The sequence below is a fragment of the Antechinus flavipes genome, chromosome 1 (genome assembly GCF_016432865.1).
Source record: "Antechinus flavipes isolate AdamAnt ecotype Samford, QLD, Australia chromosome 1, AdamAnt_v2, whole genome shotgun sequence".
NCBI lineage: Eukaryota > Metazoa > Chordata > Mammalia > Dasyuromorphia > Dasyuridae > Antechinus > Antechinus flavipes.
Window position 1 is genome coordinate 522,425,718 of NC_067398.1, and position 22,780 is coordinate 522,448,497.

At 34.2% G+C, this 22,780-nt stretch overlaps 1 protein-coding gene across 1 annotated transcript in view; it reads left to right on the top strand.

The window, feature by feature from the left end:
- The first annotated feature begins 5,100 nt into the window (after nucleotides 1-5,100).
- Nucleotides 5,101-22,780, top strand: part of LOC127547096 (coiled-coil domain-containing protein 102A-like) — a 284,787-nt gene continuing 267,107 nt past the window's right edge. Inside the window, exons 1-2 of the mRNA XM_051973934.1 lie at nucleotides 5,101-5,130; nucleotides 7,360-7,530. Coding sequence (XP_051829894.1) covers nucleotides 5,101-5,130; nucleotides 7,360-7,530 — 201 coding nt within the window. The remainder of the gene's footprint in view (nucleotides 5,131-7,359; nucleotides 7,531-22,780) is intronic.

Genomic DNA, 22,780 nt, shown 5'->3' on the forward strand with positions numbered 1-22,780 from the left:
GTCATAAAAGGAATTTGGTAGGACTCCTCCATTCCCTATTTTTTCAAATAGTTTATAAAGCTTTGGGGCTAATTGTTCTTTGAATGTTTGGTTGAATTCACATGTAAATCCTTCTGGTCCTGGGGATTTTTTTTAGGGAGTTGATTAATAGCTTGTTCTATTTCTTTTTCTGAAATGGGACTATTTAAGCAATTTACTTCCTCCTCTGATAATCTGGGAAGCCTATATTTTTGAAGGTAGTCATCCATTTCGCTTAGGTTATCAAACTGTTTACTTTTTCTAAGCTGCTGATTCTTTTTGACATAATTCGCTTGCATCACTCTCATTTCTTTTCCAAATTTTTTCTACTTCTCTTATACTACATTAAGTTCCTTTTTGAGATCCTCAATGAATTCTTCCTGGACTTGAGAGTATTTCGATTTTTTTTTTTCATTTTGCTTAGAGATGCTTATTGAAGTCCTCTTGTCAGGTTGTGTCTTTTTTTTTTCCTTTGCTTATAGATGTGAATTTTTATTGTTCTTATTTTAAGAGTAATAATGATTTAGCAGATTTATAATGTCTCAAAAGCCATAATATTTCAGCTTTGTTCAGAATTTGTTTTGCCCAAACTGCAATTAAGTAGGATGACTTCAGCCATCCCCAAATCATTCAATTTGCAAAATAAAATTAAATGCATTTAGATAATGTATAACTACATTTCTTGCCGTCTAAAAGATATAGGTTTTTTATTGTAGAATATTTCTAACAGATGTTTACCATCATTGAGAGGCAATATGGTATGATTGATACCTGGAATACTTTGATTCAAATTGTTCCTCTGATACAGACCAATTGTGTGATTCAGGGCTGATCTTTTAGAGCTCTTAGAGCTCTAGCTTTCCAGGACTATGTAAACTATAAAGAAGTTTCCAATTTGCATCTTTAGGAGTTTCCTCATGTGGAAATATCCTTTAACTATGAAATTCCATGCTTGATTCCCTTTCCCATTCATGTATCCAATTGAGTAAATGTCATAATAATCACATTTTGAATATTGAACTTAGGATGAATTGTATTTTTTAAAAGGTTGTATAGCAAACAAATAATTTTACCATGAACAGAGCCACTTTCAAAACAAATAAACAAACAAACAAACAAAAAATAACATGTGGAATATCTGAAAGGAAAACACTCTTCCAATATAGCACCACACATGGTAAATTATCTGTAGATGATAAAAGATTTTACTTAGTGCAGATCACAGAATCACACAATTTGACCCACGACATGGATACATGTAGTACTTTCTCTAAGACTGGTAAACACCAATATTTTTTGGATTATTTCAATTTTCCCCTAATTTTTTATTTTAGTAGATTTATTTATTTTTAATAAACAATGTTAGATGAATCAAGGTAGGGGAGAAAAGTCAGAGCAAAAGGGGAAAACTGTGGGAGAGATAAAAAAAAAAAACAGAAAAAGCAGTGGACATAGCATGTGTGTATTTACATTTATTTTCTTTACTTCTTTTTCTGGATCCAGATGACATTTTCGGTGCAAAGTCTATTGGGATTGTTTTGGACCACTGAACTACCAAGAAGAACCAAACCTTTCATAGTTGATTATTAGAAAGTCTTGTTGTTATTATGTACAATGTATTCCTGATTCTGCCTGTTTCCTTTTTCTACAGTTCATAAAAATCTTTGCAGGCTTTTCTATAATCAGCTTGTTCATCATTTTTTATACAAAATAACATTCTATTACCTTCATGTACCACAATTTGTTCAGCCATTCCCCAATTGATGGGCATCCAATCCTTTTCCATTTCTTTGCTGTCAGAAAAAGAGGTGCTACAAACATTTTTGCATATGTGAATCCTTTTCCTTCCTTTATGATTCCTTTTGATATTAACCCAGTAATGGCATTGCTGGGTCAAATGGTATACACAGTTTTATGATTTTTTTGGACAAAGTTCCAGATAGCTCTTCAGAATAATTGAATCATTTCACAACTCCACCAACAAGCATTAATGTTCCAGTTTTCCTACATCCCTTCCAACATTTATCTTTTCCTGTCATCTTAGCCAATCTGAGAGGTGGGTGGTGGTACATCAGAGTTGTTTTAACTTGCATTTCTCTAATATATAGTGATTTTGAGCATTTTTCCATATAATTATAAGAGGCTTTAATGCCATCATTTAAAAATTGATTGCTCATATCCTTTGAACATTTATCAATTAGAGAATGATTTGTATTCTTATAAATTTGACATAATTCTTTATATATTTTAGAAGATATATTTTTCAGAAATGCTGTCTATAAACATTTTTTCCCAGCTTTGTACTTCCCTGATAATCTTGTTTTTGTTGGTTTTGTTTGTGCAAAAGCCTTTTAATTTACTGTAATCAAAGAAAGTTGTCCTTTTTGCCTTTCATAATGCTTTCTAGCTCTTTTTTGGTCACAAACTTCTCCCTTCTATAAAGGTAAATTATTTCTTTTCTCCTTTTTTTTCCTTTTTCTCCTACTTTGTTTTGACCTTGTTTTGCCCCAATCTTATTGGGAATCACTTTGTGACTTGTTTTCTCTATCACCATAATAACTTTCTAAAGTCAGGTTGCTTTCATTTCTTTCTTTTTTTTTTTTTTTTTTTGCCTTGTTGCTGTTTGCTTGTCTTGTTTTGGCCTTTTTTCTCTTTCTTTTTGATTTTGAGTTTCGTTTCCATGGCAGAAGGGGAACTGTCTTAGGCTTCTTTGGCAGTGATCAAATAGGCTGGCTGATTATGTGATGCTGCACTGAAGTTGTACTAAGGCTCATAGGAGATCTTTGTGCTGTGCTGAGGTGGTGATACAGAGGATCTTTGGTGCTGCTGAAGCTGTCGAGATCTGGAAGCTTACTTGGTATTGAGTCAAGCTTCTAGTATTGGTGTCTGGTGTATGCTGAGGCCACTGGGATATTTCTAGGTTTCTCTGAGTTACACTAGAGCTCTTAGCAGTCTGACTCTGGAAACTTCCTGTTTGCCCAGAGCAATGCTGAAGCACATATAAATCTGAGTGCTGGAGATTGCCTGTTTTTTCAGAGCTACACTGAAACACACAGTAGTTTGCTGAGCTGAAGCCTGCCCATCTCCTGGTAAAGTTGAACTATGTAGGGTGTTTCATTGTTGGCATTTTCCTGTTCTACCACATTTGAGCTTAGGATTTCCTTCTGGTTTACTAAGGCAAGGTTTACTGCTGGTCTACTGGGATTCTTACTGTCTTTCTATTCTAAATAGAAACAAACCTTTCTTGCTGATTTTTTTAGTTTTTTGGCCCAAAAGATTTTTACACCACCTATATCTTGGTTCTACAATTCTAGATTTATTTCAATATGATACTATTGGATTTTTAAAGGTGAATATAGAAGAATTATAGCTATTTATAGTTTACTCCACCATCTTGGATCCCAGAAGTTTTAATAACTGAGTTATGAGGGAAATCCCTCTAATGATGCTAATAGAAATCCATCCACATCTTTTCATCTATAAAACTCTTCTAGAAATCTTTCCATTAAAAAGTCTAATGAGTCACACAAGAATGTTTTTTATTGGTATAAAAAATGACCAGAGAAAACTTCAAAAGGATTTAGAAATGAAATCATGCACTTGAGAAATTGAAGAATAAATATTTCCCTCACTCCACTTAGAGAAGTAATGAAATCAAAATGCAGAGAAAATAACATACATTTTCAGGCAGGAACCATCTGAAAATGTGGAATATGTTGGAATATATAAAATGAACATTTGAAATTTGTATTCATGAGGGAAATTGGATATAAAGCTATTAATTCCATGTAAAATAAATTGGAATTAAGATAAAAAACCTTGGGATTAAGGAACAATCAGTTAACATCTATTTTCTATGTACTTTATGGATGCAAGTAAGATAAAAAAAACCTTGGGATTAAGGAACAATCAGTTAATATCTATTTTCTATGTACTTTATGAATGCAAGAAAGGTAGTGTAATGAGCCTTTATAAGCATAAATAAGAGGATAACTTTATTAAATTCCTCAAGTTAAAAAATAAAAAGAAAGACAATACTTTATAAAATTACAAAACTTAATATTTTCAATTCTGTCCACATTTAAATCAATTCATAACTTTCCAGAGTTATTGACAATCATCTTAAATCAGTGTAATAGTAAAGTAATATAGTGTAAATACAGTAAGACAGGGTAATAGATAAAGTAAGTAGGAGGTTGCTTTACTGTATATCATATTTTGTAAAAGAGGAAATATTTTTGGTAAGTTTCAATAATTTTTTCAGCAACGACATTTCACTATTAAATCATTTTTTTTCTTATTGTTGAATAGAACTTGCCAAGAGTCCTTATTATTTTCAACATTTCAGTGGAACTACATTCTCATTTATGAGGGAAAGCCCTCTTATGGTGCTGGTAAAAATCCATTCACTTTTAGCAGCAATAAGTAGCTATTACCTTTCCCTCTCACTTTCTCATCAGCCCAATTATTTTTCTACTCATATTCATGTTTGATTGCTATTTACCTCATTTATTGTATATGACTATATATTAGGAATCTACCTTTGATTATTTTACTTTTTTGCATATTATCACCAATTCAACTAGTATATATTTCTTTTTTGTTAAATGTCACATTAAAATTTGACACATTACTTCATAAAGGAAGACAGACAATTTATATAGAACTATCCAACGGCAATTAGTCGTAACAAAAATGTATGCAAAACCTTGAACTTATTTTTCTAATTAAATAAAATGTTTTATGAAAAAACACATTTACTTCTTCTGTTGGTTCCCCTTGTTTGTTTTAGATATGTCATATTTCATAGCCTGGCCAATTTTAAGATATTATTTTAATATATTAATTTGGTCTTTGGAGATTCACTTACTTTTATTCCATTTTGATCTATGTATCTTTAAGATTATTGATAGGTAGTACATAAAAAGAGTAAAATGGGTGAGTCATTCAAGAATGTTATTTACTGAAATAAAATTTGGTAGGGGGGGAAATAAGACATTCCAGATTTCTTTTCCCAATTAAGACATTCAGGATGTAGAATTACTTTCTTTCCTTTCATATTTTCTTTTCTTCTTCCATGAAATGGCATCTGCAGGCATGTTGATAGTCATTGTAAATAACATCATTTTTTAAAATAATGTTACTTAAAGTCCTTTCACAATATTTTTCAACAAATTTGAAGAAAAGTTCTTAGTATTTTTAAAGTAGCATTACATTAAATGATGTAGTATTTCTTTTTCAACTCAAAGAATGTTCATTCCAAAATATTTATTTAATGTCTATTGTGTGTACAGTACTTAGTATCTATTGTGTGCACAATACTGTGACATTAATTTTAGATGGATACTTTGCTGACTGATAAAACTGAATTGAGTGATGTACTCAAACTCAATTTTTATGTTGGCATAAAATTTATGATATACACTCATTTGTACCACAAAGGTATAGATTTATAGGTTTTTTATAAATCATCAGCAAATATTTATTAAATATCATATGTATATTTAATATCCACATGCACACGAACTGTGCTGGCAGCTATGCATATGAAGACAAAAAACAAAACAAAACAAAACAAAACAAAACAAAGAAACCACAAACAGACAATAATTCCTGCCTACTAATAATTTAAATTCATAGACTTCCTAATTCAATCATGTGTTAGTTTTTTTTAAAAAAAAGGGCCAGAAGGATTTTGTGATTAACCTGGGGATTATGGAAATAATCTGCTATCATGACAGAATAATGATTTGATATTCTGAATTTATAAAGTTGGAAAACTAAAAAATACAAGTACACTTTCAATATCCAGTGTATAACTTTCCTTTGGTCATGGAATACAGACTGAATCCCACTTATGGTTTACATTCCAACTCGGGTACTTATTAGTTGTGTAATTTTAATGCAAATTCCTTAAGTTTCCTGATCTGTAAATTGAGGATAAAAACACATTTTACCTCAAAATGCTATTAGGAGGATCAAACAAGGTTTAAGTTCTCTATAAACCGTAAAACAGATGGTACTGAAAAATAAAACAGGTTGAGGCAGATGCAAAATTGTAGAAAACCATTCTGTCACCATTAGATTGTTTCTGTGATTCTGACCCAATTCAGTTAACTAGTTTATCATTGTACTTATAAATATGTATCATTCTCTCTACAGTCTTCCAGAAAAACTAGTAATAAAAAGTACAAAACATTTTGAGGGTTAGAGGAGGATAGGGGTATGATATAATGAAAATTGCCAGACCAGATTTTATAGACACATTTCAACAGTCTGATAGGAGTTTTTTATTTTCTGTTAATTTAAAAAGTGAATTTTATCAGTGAAAATATCACCCCCCTGACCTGCAGTACTCCCTTATTTATATTATGTAGTCTATGCTCATAGAGAGCTAAGAGATGGGATGGGTTACTCCTCATAGATCAATGCCAGAAATCAAAGTTTAGCAAAGAACTATAACATTGACACTTCCTTGGCTCCAGACTTTTCATTCTGTAAAGAAGACTGGAGTTAGTAGTGGTAAAAGGACAGTTGAAAAGTATCATTGAAAAGCGAAGAATCTGGCATCTTCTCCCCCAATTTAGAATGTAAATTATGGGATAAAGAAAAACTGATTTTGAAAGGGGTGCCAAGGAATTATACATCTTAACATTTAGATGCTGATCCAGTCCAACACACATATGTTATACTTTCAGAAACTGAAACCCAGAGAAGAGAACAGACCAGCTTAAAGTCTTACCAATAAATTATCAAATTGGATTTCAATGTAGTTCTTTATCTCTAAATTTGATATTTTCACCAGTATAGTAAAGGAAAGGTCAGTAAGAAATGAACTAGAATAACATTTACTATAGTGAGTGAGGGGAGGAAGGGCATCTGCAATAGCCTGAAAGACCAACCAACTCTTGTCTGCTACTAATCCCAACTAGAAACCCCCATTGTCCAGCTCATTTGTCTTCTAGCCAGGTAGACACAGAAAAGAGGAACATGATCACTGATTAAAAAATCTTCCAGTCATCTGGCAGGGAAAGGAGTTGAGCAGTTGGGCATAGCATTCTTCTCCCCAGCCACCCAATTGACAATTTTTAAGAAAGAGCTAGTAATTTCTTACTGATTTACAGATTCAAAGCTCCAATGATGATAGTGCAGTTTTTGGCAAAAAAGTAGGTGTCTAATAAAAGTTATTGATGATATTCAATTGTTTATTTATTAAGCTAATATTTTAACAATTGTAATAACAATGGTATTTACAAAATACTTTAAAGTTTTCAAAGCACTTTATTTCATCCTACATAATGTGAATCATTATGATTAATATGATCTCTTTTCTCTTTAAAGGAGTTGGCTGAACTTCAACATGCCTACTGCAAACTAAACAAACAGTACCAAGATAAAATGGCTGAATTGATCTATGCAAACAACAGAGTGGAGCAGTATGAGACAGAAGTAAAGAAATTGAGATTTCGAGTAGAAGACCTGAAAAGGGGGCTCAACCATGCAGAAGATGAGGTATTTTGTGATTCAATTACAGATGGATTCTTTTCTAGTTTCTAACTTAATAATATGGATAATTAATTACTCTGTAAATTAACAAAATCATATACTTGAATTTATTTGGAATAGGAATATTCAAAATTTGGTGATGGCAATTGAAGTTAGAATCACAAGAAAAGGATAAAAAAAACACAGCAAAGGAAAATATTTGACTATTTCGTCTATCTATGTACTGATTGGGTATTCATTTGTGTGCTCTGAAGTTCTTGATAATGAATAAGATAATGTATTTATTTTGTGTTTCTATGGATATCATGAATTTTTAAAATATTGAATGTCTTTAGGGATAGGTATCAAAGAAAAGAAAAGACTACATTCTATTTTTAATGAACTTTTTTATTTATTTTCAAAACACATGCATAGATATCCTTCAACTTTCTTCCTTGCAAAAAGTAGTGTTCCAATTTTCCCCTCCATCACCCACTCTCCTTTCCCTAGACAACAAGCAATCCAACATATGTTAAATATGTGGAATTCTTCTATACATTTTCCACAATTATAATGCTGTACAAGAGAAATCAGATCAAAAAAGGAAAAAAAAATGGAAAAGAAAACAAAGTGCTAGCAAAAAACAAAAAAAAAGTGAAAATATTATATTGTGCTCTATACACAGTCTTCATTCTGGGTAGAGAAGACTCTCCATCACAAAACCATTGGAACTGGCCTGAATTATATGGCTGTTGAAAAAAGTCACATCCATCAGAATGCATCATCATATAATCTTTTGTTCCTGTGTACAATGTTTTCTTTGTTCTACTCACTTCACTTACCTTCAGTTCATGTTAGTCTCTCCAGGCCTTTCTGAAATCATTTTGCTGATCATTTCTTATAGAAAAATAATACTCCATTGTTGGAATCTTTACAAACTGCTAACTCATTAGAGTTTATAGATTATTGATCTGATCTTACAAGAAGATGTTTTGGGCCAGAACCTGAAACAAGGTACTAAGTAGAACTAATTGATACAATGCTGGTGTTTGCACCTTTACTCATTGGAGTTCACACGTTTGGGAAATTTCAGGGTTTAGTATGAGATATCTGAATTCATACCTCCCTTGAAGCTCTTAGGGCCAGAGAGCACTATGAGAGAAAACCCATAATCCCCTTCTCTCAGAAGAGTCATATATAAGCCAGTGAAGAGTGATTCATTTGGGAATATTTTCCACTTGGCTGGCTGGTGGCGGAAGAAGAGTTTCCAGAGGAAGAAGCTACGAATAGAGAGTTGAGCAGGAAATTGAGAAGGCTCTCTCAGAGGCACAACCGGATTCATCTTCATCTCACAGCACTGTGGTGGCTGGGCTCCTGTACTTACCCCACTGAGACTAAGCTGGTCTGAAAGACTCGTCAGAAAGCTATCCGAGCCCCAAGTGAAGGAGACAAGAGATTCATTCTATCTTTGTGCTGGCTGGAGACTGAAGAAAGCAGAGGGAGAGGCTGAAGGACAAACCTGTGGATTTGGAGACAGTTGGAGGGAGTTCTTGGAACCAAACAGAGAGAAATAGGTCTCTAAGCTAACTGGATTATATTAGAGACAATAAAAGATCTGAACTTTTATCACCTGGCTGCGATTTGGGTGATTATTTACTCTTAACTGAAACTAAAGCTGCCTCCAAGAAAACCTCCCTGAGAAACCTACTCTCTCACCCAGAGAGAACCATCATCCTATATTATTATTATAAAGAAGAATAAGAACTCCACACTCCATAGCATTCATATGCCATAAGTTATTCAGCCGTTCTCCAACTGATGGGCATTCTTTTAGTTTCCAGGTTGTTGCCACTACAAAGAGACCTGCTACAAACATTTTTGCTTATATGGGTTCCTTTCTCTCCTTTAAGATCTCTTTGGGATACAGGCACAGTAGATACCTGCTGGATCAAAGGGCATGCACAATTTGATAGTTTTTTGAGCATAATTCCAAATTGCTCTTCAGGACTCCAACAACAATGTATGAGTGTCCCAGTTTTCCCACAACCCTTCCAATATTAATCATTATCTTTTCCTGTCTATATATTTTAGAAATGAGGCCCAAAAGACTACATTCTAAAGGTTATAATCCCACATTTTTTTCTGTTTATAAAATTATAAAATATAATTTCACTATCTTATTATAATGTATATGGTTTGTTGAGTTCAAAGAAACTCCAAAAGATTGTGAGTTCAGACAGTGTCATGAAGTGTCTCAAAAGAATTTGCAGGCTCGAATCCATCTTCAAATCAAGGGGAAAAGTTTATTGTAATTGTAATACCAATTGAAGAAGGCTAAATTTTAAAAAGTTTTAGCAGAGAAACAGGAGTAAAAGGATAAATGTATAGGACAAAGTTAGAGAGACCAGAAATTCATGCTAATTTTATGGCTTACAGGTAGGTTTGAGGAATGGTCTATTCATATTTGTCTCAGGAAGTTGGTTATCATTGAACCAACAGATTGTCTATCTGACAATCAGTAATGATTGTAGGACTATATGATAATATTCTTAAGGCCAGGAGACTTTAAAATCATTGAGCAACAGATTGTTAAAACAATATCACTCTAAGGTCAGAGAATCTCAGGATTACTGCTATGTCTTTCCTAATATATAGGAAGAGAAAGATATAATTATTATTTTATTCCTAAGGCCAGGAAACTTTAAGATCATTGACAGATAGATTGTTAGAACAATAGAATTCTAAGGTCGTGGACCTCAGGATTACTGCTCTATTTCTTCTAGAAGCTGCACCCCATCATTTCCTCCTCAAGCAGTTTGAAACCCAAACTCATTTGGGAAAAAAGGGACAGGAGCTGCTTTAGGCTAGGAGTCATAGAACTGGTTCTGTCTGGTGCAGTCCAGACTGGGGAGGGAAGATATGTGACTTGAAGATAGTGGCAACAGCATCTAGGAAGTGCTAGGTAACAGCATAAAGTAGCAAATGATATTCAATTTGACCAAATGGTTGGAATTTCATGACTTGGAACCTAGAAGAGACAATTCTCAAAAATAAATTTAAAATTCAGGGACCAAATATGAGCAAATAAAGGGAATAACTAAAACATGGAGTCATTAGAGAGGTTATTAGGAACAGTAACCAGGAAGGAAAACCAGGAAGGAGATGAGGCTCTCAAGAATGGATCACACACAGACACCTTTTTCTAGGATAAATATCAAAGAACAGTTTCTCCAAATCTTTGCTTTTGTCACCTCAAAAGAGTAGAGGCAATGGGTGGAACAGTGACATTATACACAATGAAAGGGATCCTCATATGGCTTATGGTGAAAGAATCATAATATGTAAAAGGCATTAAGCTTTGGGTAGGGAGGAAGACAGGCAGGATGGAGATGATCAATAATATTAAGTGCCTTGGACACAGCTTGAGTTATTTGAGAAGTGAAGGCTGGACCATTATTACTATATAAAGACTTAAGTTGGATGCAAAGAAATGTAATTTCCTTTACTCAAAATTCTGAGCCCTTTCAGTCTTGCAAGGGAATGTTTTTAATAAATTAATAAAACTGTCAACAAAAACTAAAAGCAGTTTAACTCCTGCAAGGAGGTATAGGCGTAAAATCTATTTGCCAGTCCTCCCCTGGGTATGTGCCACATATCTGGATGGAATTTGAGTACGAAATGGACAGGCTTAACAGAACTGTTTACTTGTTTCCTTAAGCTTATGACCAGTGAAAATAGGTTTCATAAGAGACTGGAGAGCACTTTTTTCCTGAGTAGTTTCCTGAGTAGTGGAAAGAGAAGTTTCCACTGGTTGGTCACTGAGAAGAGATGTTGGTGTGAAAATGTTTGAAAGGCTGTACCTCCTTTTTTTCTTTTTCTTTTTTTTTTAATTTTATAATAACTTTTTATTGACAGAACCCATGCCAGGGTAATTTTTTTTTACAACATTATCCCTTGCACTCGCTTCTGTTCTGATTTTTTCCCTCCCTCCACCCCCTCCCCTAGATGGCAAGCAGTTCTATATATGTTAAATATGTTGCAGTATATCCTAGATACAATATATGTTTGCAGAACCAAACAATTCTCTTGTTGCACAGGGAGAATTGGATTCAGAAGGTAAAAATAATCCAGGAAGAAAAACAAAAATGCAAATAGTTTACATTCATTTCCCAGTGTTCTTTCTTTGGGTGTAGCTACTTCTGTCCATCATTTATCAATTGAAACGGAGTTGGTCTCTTTGTCAAAGAAATCCACTTCCATCAGAATACATCCTCATACAGTATTATTGTTGAAGTGAGTAATGATTTCCTGGTTCTGCTCATTTTACTTAGCATCAGTTCATGTAAGTCTCTCCAAGCCTCTCTGTATTCATCCTGCTGGTCATTTCTTACAGAACAATAATATTCCATAGCATTCATATACCACAATTTACCCAGCCATTCTCCAATTGATGGGCATCCATTCAATTTCCAGTTTCTAACCACTACAAACAGGGCTGCCATAAACATTTTGGCACATACAGGTCCCTTTCCCTTCTTTAGTATTTGTTTGGGATATAAGCCCAGAAGTAACACTGCTGGATCAAAGGGTATGAACATTTTGATAACTCTTTGGGCATAATTCCAGATTGCTCTCCAGAATGGTTGGATTTGTTCACAACTCCACCAACAATGCATCAGTGTCCCAGTTTTCCATCATCCCCTCCAACATTCATCATTATTTTTTCCTATCATCTTAGCCAATCTGACAGGTGTGTAATGGTATCTCAGAGTTGTCTTAATTTGCATTTCTCTGATCAATAGTGATTTGGAATACTCTTTCATATGAGTGGATATAGTTTCAATTTCATCATCTGAAAATTGTCTGTTCATATCCTTTGACCATTTATCAATTGGAGAATGGCTTGATTTCTTATAAATTAGAGTCAATTCCCAGCAGGATGAATACAGAGAGGAGAGACTTACATGAACTGATGCTAAGTGAAATGAGCAGAACCAGGAGATCATTATACACTTCGACAACGATATTGTATGAGGACATATTTTGATGGAAGTGGATTTCTTTGACAAAGAGACCTGAGTTTCAATTGATAAATGATGGACAAAAGCAGCTACACCCAAAGAAAGAACACTGGGAAACGAATGTGAACTATCTGCATTTTTGTTTTTCTTCCCGGGTTATTTATACCTTCTGAATCCAATTCTCCCTATGCAACAAGAGAACTGTTCGGTTCTGCAAACATATATTGTATCTAGGATATACTGCAACATATCCAACATATAAAGGACTGCTTGCCATCTAGGGGAGGGGGTGGAGGGAGGGAGGGGAAAAAAAATCGGAACAGAAACGAGTGTCAATATAAAGTAATTATTAAATAAAAAATTTAAAAATAAATAAATAAATAAATAAATTAGAGTCAATTCTCTATATATTTTGGAAATGAGGCCTTTATCAGAACCTTTAACTGGGAAGATGTTTTCCCAGTTTGTTGCTTTCCTTCTAATCTTGTTTGCGTTAGTTTTGTTTGTACAAAGGCTTTTTAATTTGATACAATCAAAATTTTCTATTTTGTGATCAGTAATGGTCTTTAGTTCATCTTTGGTCACAGATTTCTTTCTCCTCCACAAGTCTGAGAGATAAACTATCCTACGTTCCTCTAATTTATTTATAATCTTGTTCTTTATGCCTAGATCATGGACCCATTTTGATCTTATCTTGGTATAACGGTGTTAAGTGTGGGTCCATGCCTAATTTCTGCCATACTAATTTCCAGTTGTCCCAGCAGTTTTTATCAAATAATGAATTCTTATCCCAAAAGTTAGGATCTTTGGGTTTATCAAACACTAGATTGCTATAGTTGACTATTCTGTCTTGTGAACCTAACCTATTCCACTGATCAACTAATCTATTTCTTAGCCAATAGCAAATGGTTTTAGTGACTGCTGCTTTAAAATATAATTTTAGATCAGGTGCAGCTAGGCCACCTTCGCTTGATTTTTTTCTTTCATTAATTCTCTTGAGATTCTCAACTTTTTATTGTTCCATATGAATTTTGTTATTTTTTCTAGATCATTAAAATACTTTTTGGAAGTATGATTGGTGTAGCACTAAATAAATTGAATAGTTTAGGGAGTATTGTCATCTTTATTATATTCTCTCAGCCTATCCAAAAGCACTTACTATTTTTCCAATTATTTAAGTCTGACTTTATTTGAGTGGAAACTTTTTTTGTAATTTTGCTCATTTAATTCCTGACTTTCCATTGGTAGATAGATTCCCAAATATTTTATGTTGTCAACAGTTATTTTCAATGGAATTTCTCTTTGTATCTCTTGCTGTTGAATTTTGTTGGTGATGTATAAAAATGTTGAGTATTTATTTTGTATCCTGATACTTTGCTGAAATTATGAATTATTTCTAAAAGCTTTTTAGTAGAATCTCTGGGGTTCTCTAGGTATACCATCATATCATCTGCAAAGAGTGATAGTTTGGTTTCCTCATTGCCTACTCTAATTCCTTTAATCTCTTTTTTGACTCTTATTGCAGAGGCTAGTGTTTCTAATACAATATTGAACAATAATGATGATTGTGGGCAACCTTGCTTCACTCCAGATCTTACTGGGAAAGGTTCCAGTTTTTCCCCATTGCATATGATGCTTACTGACGGTTTTTAATATATGCTCCTGACTATTTTAAGGAAAATCCATTTATCCCTATGCTCTCAAGTGTTTTTATTAGGAATGGATGTTGGATTTTATCAAATGCTTTTTATGCATCTATTGAGATGATCATATGGTTTTTCTTTGGTTGGTTATTGATATAGTCAATTGTGCTAATAGTTTTCCTAATATTGAACCAGCCCTGCATTCCTGGTATAAATCCTACTTGGTCATAGTGTATTATCCTGGGGATGATTTTCTGTAATCTTTTTGCTAATATTTTATTTAAGATTTTAGCATCAATATTCATTAGGGAGATTGCTCTATAATTTTCTTTCTCTGTTTTCAACCTACCTGGTTTAGGTATCAGTATCATGTCTATGTCATAAAAGGAGTTTGGTAGGACTCCTTCAATCCCTATTTTTTAAAAATAGTTTGTTTAGCATTGGAGTTAATTGTTCTTTAAATGTTTGGTAGAATTCACATGTAAATCCATCTGGTCCTGGGGATTTTTTCTTAGGGAGTTGCTTAATAGCTTGTTCTATTTCTTTTTCTGAGATGGGACTCTTTAGGATATTTACTTCTTCCTCTGTTAGTTTGGGCAAGCTACATTTTTGGAGGTATTTTTCTATTTCATTTAAGTTGTTGAATTAATTGGCATAAAGTTGGGCAAAGTAACTCCTAATTATTGCTCTAATTTCCTCTTCATTAGTGGTGAGTTCTCCCTTTTCATTTTTAAGAATAACAATTTGATTTTCCTCTTTCCTTTTTAAAATCAGATTTACTAAGGGTTTGTCTATTTTGTTGGTTTTTTCATAGAACCAACTCTTAGTTTTATTAATTAATTTAATAGTTTTTTTTTTTTTTTACTTTCAATTTTATTGATCTCTCTTTTTATTTTTAGAATTTCAAGTTTCGTGTTTGACTGGGGGGTTTTAATTTGTTCCTTTTCTAACATTTTTAGTTGCAAACCCAATTCATGGACCTTCTCTTTCTCTATTTTATGCAAATAGGCCTTTAGAGATATGAAATTTCCCCTTTTAACTGCTTTGGCTGCATCCCATACATTTTGGTATAGTGTTTCATTATTATCTTTTTCTTGCGTGAAGTTATTAATTATGTCTATGATTTGCTGTTTCACCCAATCATTCTTTAGTATGAGACTATTTAATTTCCAATTATGTTTGGTCTACTTTCCCCTGGCTTTTTGTTGAATGTAATTTTCATTGCATCGTGGTCTGAAAAGGAAGCATTTAGTATTTGTGCCTTACTGCATTTGCGTTTGAGTATTTATGTCCTAATATATGGTCAATTTTTGTATAGGTTCCATGAACTGCTGAAAAGAAAGTGTACTCCATTCTGTCTCCATTACATTTTCTCCAGAGATCTATCATATCTAATTTTTCTAGTATTCTATTTACCTCTTTGACTTCTTTCTTATTTATTTTGTGGTTTGATTTATCTAATTCTGAGAGTACAAGGTTGAGATCTCCCACTATTGTAATTTTGCTGTCTATTTCTTCTTGCAGCTCTCTTAATTTCTCTTTTTAAGAATTTAGGTGCTACACCAGTTGGTGCATATATGTTTAATATTGATATTGCTTCATTTTCTATGCTACCCTTTAGCAAGATATAGTTCCCTTCCTTATCTCTTTTAATTAGATCAATTTTTGCTTTAGCTTGCTCTCAGATCAGGATGGCTCCCCCTGCTTTTTTTACTTCACCTGAAGCATAGTAGATTTTGCTCCAACCTTTTACCTTTACTCTGCATGTATCTCCCTGCTTCGGGTGTGTTTCCTGTAAACAACATATTGTAGGATTCTGGCTTTTAATCCATTCTGCTAACCATTTTCTCTTTATGGGGGAGTTTACCCCGTTCACATTTATGGTTAAAATTACCAATTCTATATTACTTGCCATCTTGTTAACCCCTGTTTATGCTTTTCTCCCTTCTTTCCCCCTTCTCCCCCTTCCCAGTATTAAGTTTGTGAGCACCACTTACTTCTCACAGCCCTCCCTTTTTAGTATCCCTCCCCTCACCTTAGAGTTCCTCCCCCTATCTTACTCCTTTCCCTCACAGTTTCTGTATTCCCTTCCGCTTAGTTTATTCTTTCCCTTTTCACTTTTCCCTTCTCACTTTTCAATTAGGTGGGAGAAGTTTCATCATAAATTGAATATGTCTAAAATTTTTCTCTTAAAGCCAGTTCTGAAGGCAGTAAGCTACCCATTATGTTAACCCCCCTCCATTCTTTCTCTAAGATATAATAGGTTTCCTTTGACTCTTCATGAAATGTAGTACTCCCACTTTACCCTTTTTCTGGTACAATGTCCTTTCCACATCTAGTTTCTAGAACAAGGTATACATGTATTCTTTATATATCTTTATAGCAGAAATATAGTTCCCAAGATTAATCTTTACCTTTTTAAATTTCTCTTGAGTTCTATATTTGTAGATCAAACTTTTTGTTAAGTTCTGGCTTTTTCATCAAAAATAGATGAAATTTGCTTATTTTGTTGAATGTCCATCTTCTTTCCTGGAAAAAAGATGCTCATTCTGGCTGGGTAAGTTATTTTTGGTTGCATACCAAGTTCCTTAACATTTTGAAATACAATATTCCAGGCCCTTCGATCTTTTAATGTGGATGCTGCTAGATCCTGGGTGATCCTTACTGTTGCTCCTCAATATCTGAATTGTTTTTTTCTAGCTGCTTGCAGTATTTTTTCTTTGTCTGATAGTTCTGGCATTTGGTCACTATATTTCTTGGTGTTTTGATTTTAGGATCCCTTTCACTAGGTAATCAATGAATTCTTTCAATGTCTATTTTACCTTCTGTTTCTATGACTTCTGGGCAGTTCTCTTTGATAATTTCCTGGAAAATAGTGTCCAGGCTCTTTTTTTCATCATACTTTTCTGGGAGTCCAATAATTCTCAGATTGTCTCTCCTGGATCTATTTTCCAGGTCTGTTGTTTTTCCAAGAAGATATTTAACATTCTTTTCCATTGTTTGATTTTTTTGGTTTTGCTTGACTGATTCTTCTTGTCTCTTTGAGTCATTCAATTCCATTTGTTCGATTCTGATTTTCAATGAAATATTTTCTTCACTCACTTTTTAAATATCTATTTTAATTGTTCAATTGAGTTCTTTTGTTCTATGGAATTTTTTCCTATTTCACCAGTTTTATTTTTTAGAGAGCTATTTTCTGTTTCCAGTTCACTAATCCTATTTTTCAAGGATTTGATTTCTTTATCCACTCTGTCTTTAAATGAGTGGAATGACTTCTCCAGAATCTCTTACCAAGCCTCCCTCTCCTTTTCCCATCTTTCTTCTAGCTCTCTTGTGAGAGCCTTTTTAATTTCTTCTATGAGATTCAGCTGTGCTGAGAAACAGATGATCTCCTCCTTTAGGGATTCACCTGGAGACAGTCTCCTCAGGGTTTAGAGTCTGCTCTCTATCTGTATAGAAGCTGTCAAGGGTTAAGGTCCTTTTCAATTTTTTCCTCATTTTGTCACAGAAGAATCAAAGACAAACTAGCAAAGGAAAAAAAGAAAAAAACCCTAAATGGAGTCTGCTTTTTTTGCAGGGGGGGGGGGGGGATGGGGGGGAGGGGGAAGGGAGGTTGGTTGGTGTTACCGAGCTTCTTCTACAGACTGTGGCGGCAGTAGCGAGGCACCAGCATGACTGTGCTGTACCTGCACTCTGAGACTCCAAGAGAGAGCATGCTGAGACACTGTGGGGGAGGGGTGGCCAGGTTGAGAGACTCCAGCTGTTTGGGGTTGTATTCTTCACCACCCCCACCCCCCCAAGCTGGTGTTTTTAGCTTCTCTGCTGGGCTATTGACTTGCTGCCAGGGCAAAGTATCCACTCCTCTAGCAAAGTTCTCCCCGCAGAGACAACTGAGATCACACTCCACCCCTCTCTGGTGTGCTTGGCTGTGAACTGCCTGCTGGGCTCTTGCTGGTGCCACCTGCCCTCAGCCTGCGCCAGATTTAAAACTGTCCCCGCTCTCCAGCAAAAACAGACCTTTCTATAGAGACTCAGGTCCTCCTGACTTCATATTCAGTGTTCTATCCAGCTTGGCCAGAACTGGGATCTACAGAAAGCAAGTCAGGCTTTTCCCTCTTTAAGATGGGAGTCAAGGATGAAATCTTTCCCAGTGTTCTAACTGCAGCACAGAAATTTTCATCTTTCTGGCTAATTTAAATCTTTCCATGCAACAAAATCTAGCTCACAGAACAAACATGATGTATACATTCTGCATAGAGACACAGACACAGACAAAAATGGCATGGAAGAGAACTGTTCCATCTTTTCCAAAAGGCATTCTCTAGCACCTTGTCTCCCCTGGCATCTTAGAGAAAGTGAAAAAATGTCAAAGATTCCTTAGAAACTTTGTCCAAATTTTTTTTTTTAATTTTTAATTTAATAATTACATTATATTGACACTCATTTCTGTTCCGATTTTTTTTCCCCTCCCTCCCTCCACCCCCTCCCCTAGATGGCAAGCAGTCCTTTATATGTTGGATATGTTGCAGTATATCCTAGATACAATATATGTTTGCAGAACCGAACAGTTCTCTTGTTGCGTAGGGAGAATTGGATTCAGAAGGTATAAATAATCCGGGAAGAAAAACAAAAATGCAGATAGTTCACATTCATTTCCCAGTGTTCTTTCTTTGGGTGTAGCTGCTTTTGTCCGTCATTTATCAATTGAAACTCAGGTCTCTTTGTCAAAGAAATCCACTTCCATCAAAATATGTCCTCATACAATATCGTTGTCGAAGTGTATAATGATCTCCTGGTTCTGCTCATTTCACTTAGCATCAGTTCATGTAGGTCTCTCCAAGCCTCTCTGTATTCATCCTGCTGGTCATTTCTTACAGAACAATAATATTCCATAACATTCATATACCACAATTTACCCAGCCATTCTCCAATTGATGGGCATCCATTCATTTTCCAGTTTCTAGCCTCTACAAACAGGGCTGCTACAAACATTTTGGCACATACAGGTCCCTTTCCCTTCTTTAGTATTTCTTTGGGATATAAGCCCAATAGAAACACTGCTGGATCAAAGGATATGCACATTTTGATAATTTTTTGGGCATAATTCCAGATTGCTCTCCAGAATGGTTGGATTCGTTCACAACTCCACCAACAATGCATTAGTGTCCCAGTTTTCCCGCATCCCCTCCAACATTCATCATTATTTTTTCCTGTCATCTTAGCCAATCTGACAGGTGTGTAGTGGTATCTCAGAGTTGTCTTAATTTGCATTTCTCTGATCAATAATGATTTGGAACACTCTTTCATATGAGTGGTAATAGTTTCAATCTCATCCTCTGAAAATTGTCTGTTCATATCCTTTGACCATTTATCAATTGGAGAATGGCTTGATTTCTTATAAATTTGAGTCAGTTCTCTATATATTTTGGAAATGAGGCCTTTATCAGAACCTTTAACTGTGAAAATGTTTTCCCAGTTTGTTGCTTCCCTTCTAATCTTGTTTGCATTAGTTTTATTTGTACAAAGGCTTTTTAATTTGATGTAATCGAAATTTTCTATTCTGTGATCAGTAATGGTCTCTAGTTCATCTTTGGTCACAAATTTCTTTCTCCTCCACAAGTCTGAGAGATAAACTATTCTATGTTCCTCTAATTTATTTATAATCTCGTTCTTTATGCCTAGGTCATAGACCCATTTTGATCTTATCTTGGTATATGGTTTTAAGTGTGGGTCCATGCCTAATTTCTGCCATACTAATTTCCAATTATCCCAGCAGTTTTTATCAAATAATGAATTCTTTTCCCAGAAGTTAGGGGCTTTGGGTTTGTCAAACACTAGATTGCTATAATTGACTATTCTGTCTTGTGAGCCTAGCCTTTTCCACTGATCCACTAATCTATTTCTTAGCCAATACCAAATGGTTTTGGTGACTGCTGCTTTATAATATAATTTTAGATCAGGTACAGCTAGGCCACCTTCATTTGATTTTTTTTTCATTAATTCCCTTGAGATTCTCGACTTTTTATTGTTCCATATGAATTTTGTTGTTATTTTTTCTAGATCAATAAAATATTTTCTTGGAAGTCTGATTGGTATAGCACTAAATAAATAGATTAGTTAAGGGAGTATTGTCATCTTTATTATGTTCGCTCGGCCGATCCAAGAGCACTTAATATTTTTCCAATTATTTAAGTCTGACTTTATTTGTGTGGAGACTTTTTTATAATTTTGCTCATATAATTCCTGACTTTCCTTTGGTAGATAGATTCCCAAATATTTTATGGTATCAACAGTTATTCTGAATGGAATTTCTCTTTGTATCTCTTGCTGTTGGGTTTTGTTGGTGATGTATAAAAATGCTGAGGATTTATGGGGATTTATTTTGTAGCCAGCTACTTTGCTAAAATTATGAATTATTTCCAATAGCTTTTTGGTAGAATCTCTGGGGTTCTCTAGGTATACCATCATATCATCTGCAAAGAGTGATAGTTTGGTTTCCTCATTGCCTACTCTAATTCCTTTTATATCTTTCTCGACTCTTATTGCCGAGGCTAGTGTTTCTAATACGATATTAAATAATAATGGTGATAGTGGGCAACCTTGCTTCACTCCAGATCTTACTGGGAAAGGTTCCAGTTTTTCCCCATTGCATATGATGCTTACTGATGGTTTTAAATATATGCTCCTGACTATTTTAAGGAAAAGTCCATTTATTCCTATGCTCTCAAGTGTTTTTATTAGGAATGGGTGTTGGATTTTATCAAATGCTTTTTCTGCATCTATTGAGATGATCATGTGGTTTTTGTTTGTTTGGTTATTGATATAGTCAATTATGCTAATAGTTTTCCTAATATTGAACCAGCCCTGCATTCCTGGTATAAATCCTACTTGGTCATAGTGTATTATCCTGGTGACAATTTTCTGTAATCTTTTTGCTAATATTTTATTTAAGATTTTAGCATCAATATTCATTAGGGAGATTGGTCTATAATTTTCTTTCTCTGTTTTCAGCCTACCTGGTTTAGGTATCAGTATCATATCTGTGTTATAAAAGGAGTTTGGTAGGACTCCTTCAATCCCTATTTTTTCAAATAGTTTATATAACATTGGAGTTAATTGTTCTTTAAATGTTTGGTAGAATTCACATGTAAATCCATCTGGTCCTGGGGATTTTTTCTTAGGGAGTTGATTGATAGTTTGTTCTATTTCTTTTTCTGAGATGGGACTGTTTAGGATATTTACTTCTTCCTCTGTTAGTTTGGGCAAGCTGTATTTTTGGAGGTATTTTTCTATTTCATTTAAGTTGTCGAATTTATTGGCATAAAGTTGGGCAAAGTAACTCCTAATTATTGCTCTAATTTCCTCTTCGTTAGTGGTGAGTTCTCCCTTTTCATTTTTAAGACTAACAATTTGATTTTCCTCTTTCCTTTTTTTAATCAGATTTACTAAGGGTTTGTCTATTTTGTTGGTTTTTTCATAGAACCAACTCTTAGTTTTATTAATCAATTCAATAGTTTTTTTACTTTCAATTTTATTGATCTCACCTTTTACTTTTAGAATTTCAAGTTTAGTGTTTGACTGGGGGTTTTTAATTTGTTCCTTTTCTAGCATTTTTAATTGCAAACCCAATTCATTGACCTTCTCTTTCTCTATTTTATACAAATAGGCCTCTAGAGATATGAAATTTCCCCTTATTACTGCTTTGGCTGCATCCCATACATTTTGGTATGATGTCTCATTATTATCGTTTTCTTGGGTGAAGTTATTAATTATGTCTATGATTTGCTGTTTTACGCAATCATTCTTTAGTATGAGATTATTTAGTTTCCAATTATTTTTTGGTCTACTTCCCCCTGCTTTTTTGTTGAATGTAATTTTCATTGCATCGTGGTCTGAAAAGGATGCATTTACTATTTCTGCCTTACTACATTTGAGTTTGAGGTTTTTATGTCCTAATATATGGTCAATTTTTGTATAGGTTCCATGAACTGCTGAAAAGAAAGTGTATTCCTTTCTGTCTCCATTACATTTTTTTCCAGAGATCTATCATATCTAGCTTTTCTAGTATTCTGTTTACCTCTTTGACTTCTTTCTTATTTATTTTCTGGTTTGATTTATCTAATTCTGAGAGTGCAAGGTTAAGATCTCCCACTATTATAGTTTTACTGTCTATTTCTTCTTGCAGCTCTCTTAGTTTCTCTTTTAAGAATTTAGATGCTACCCCACTTGGTGCATATATGTTTAATATAGATAGTGCTTCATTATCCATGCTACCCTTTAGCAAGATATAGTGTCCTTCCTTATCTCTTTTAATTAGGTCAATTTTTGCTTTAGCTTGATCTGAGATCAGGATGGCTACCCCTGCTTTTTTGACTTCACCTGAAGCATAGTAGATTTTGCTCCAACCTTTTACCTTTAACCTGCATGTATCTCCCCGCTTCAGGTGTGTTTCCTGTAAACAACATATTTTAGGATTCTGGCTTTTAATCCATTCTGCTAACCGCTTCCTCTTTATGGGGGAGTTTACCCCGTTCACGTTTATGGTTAGAATAACCAATTCTGTATTACTTGCCATCTTGTTAACCCCGGTTTATGCTTTCCTCCCTTCTTTCC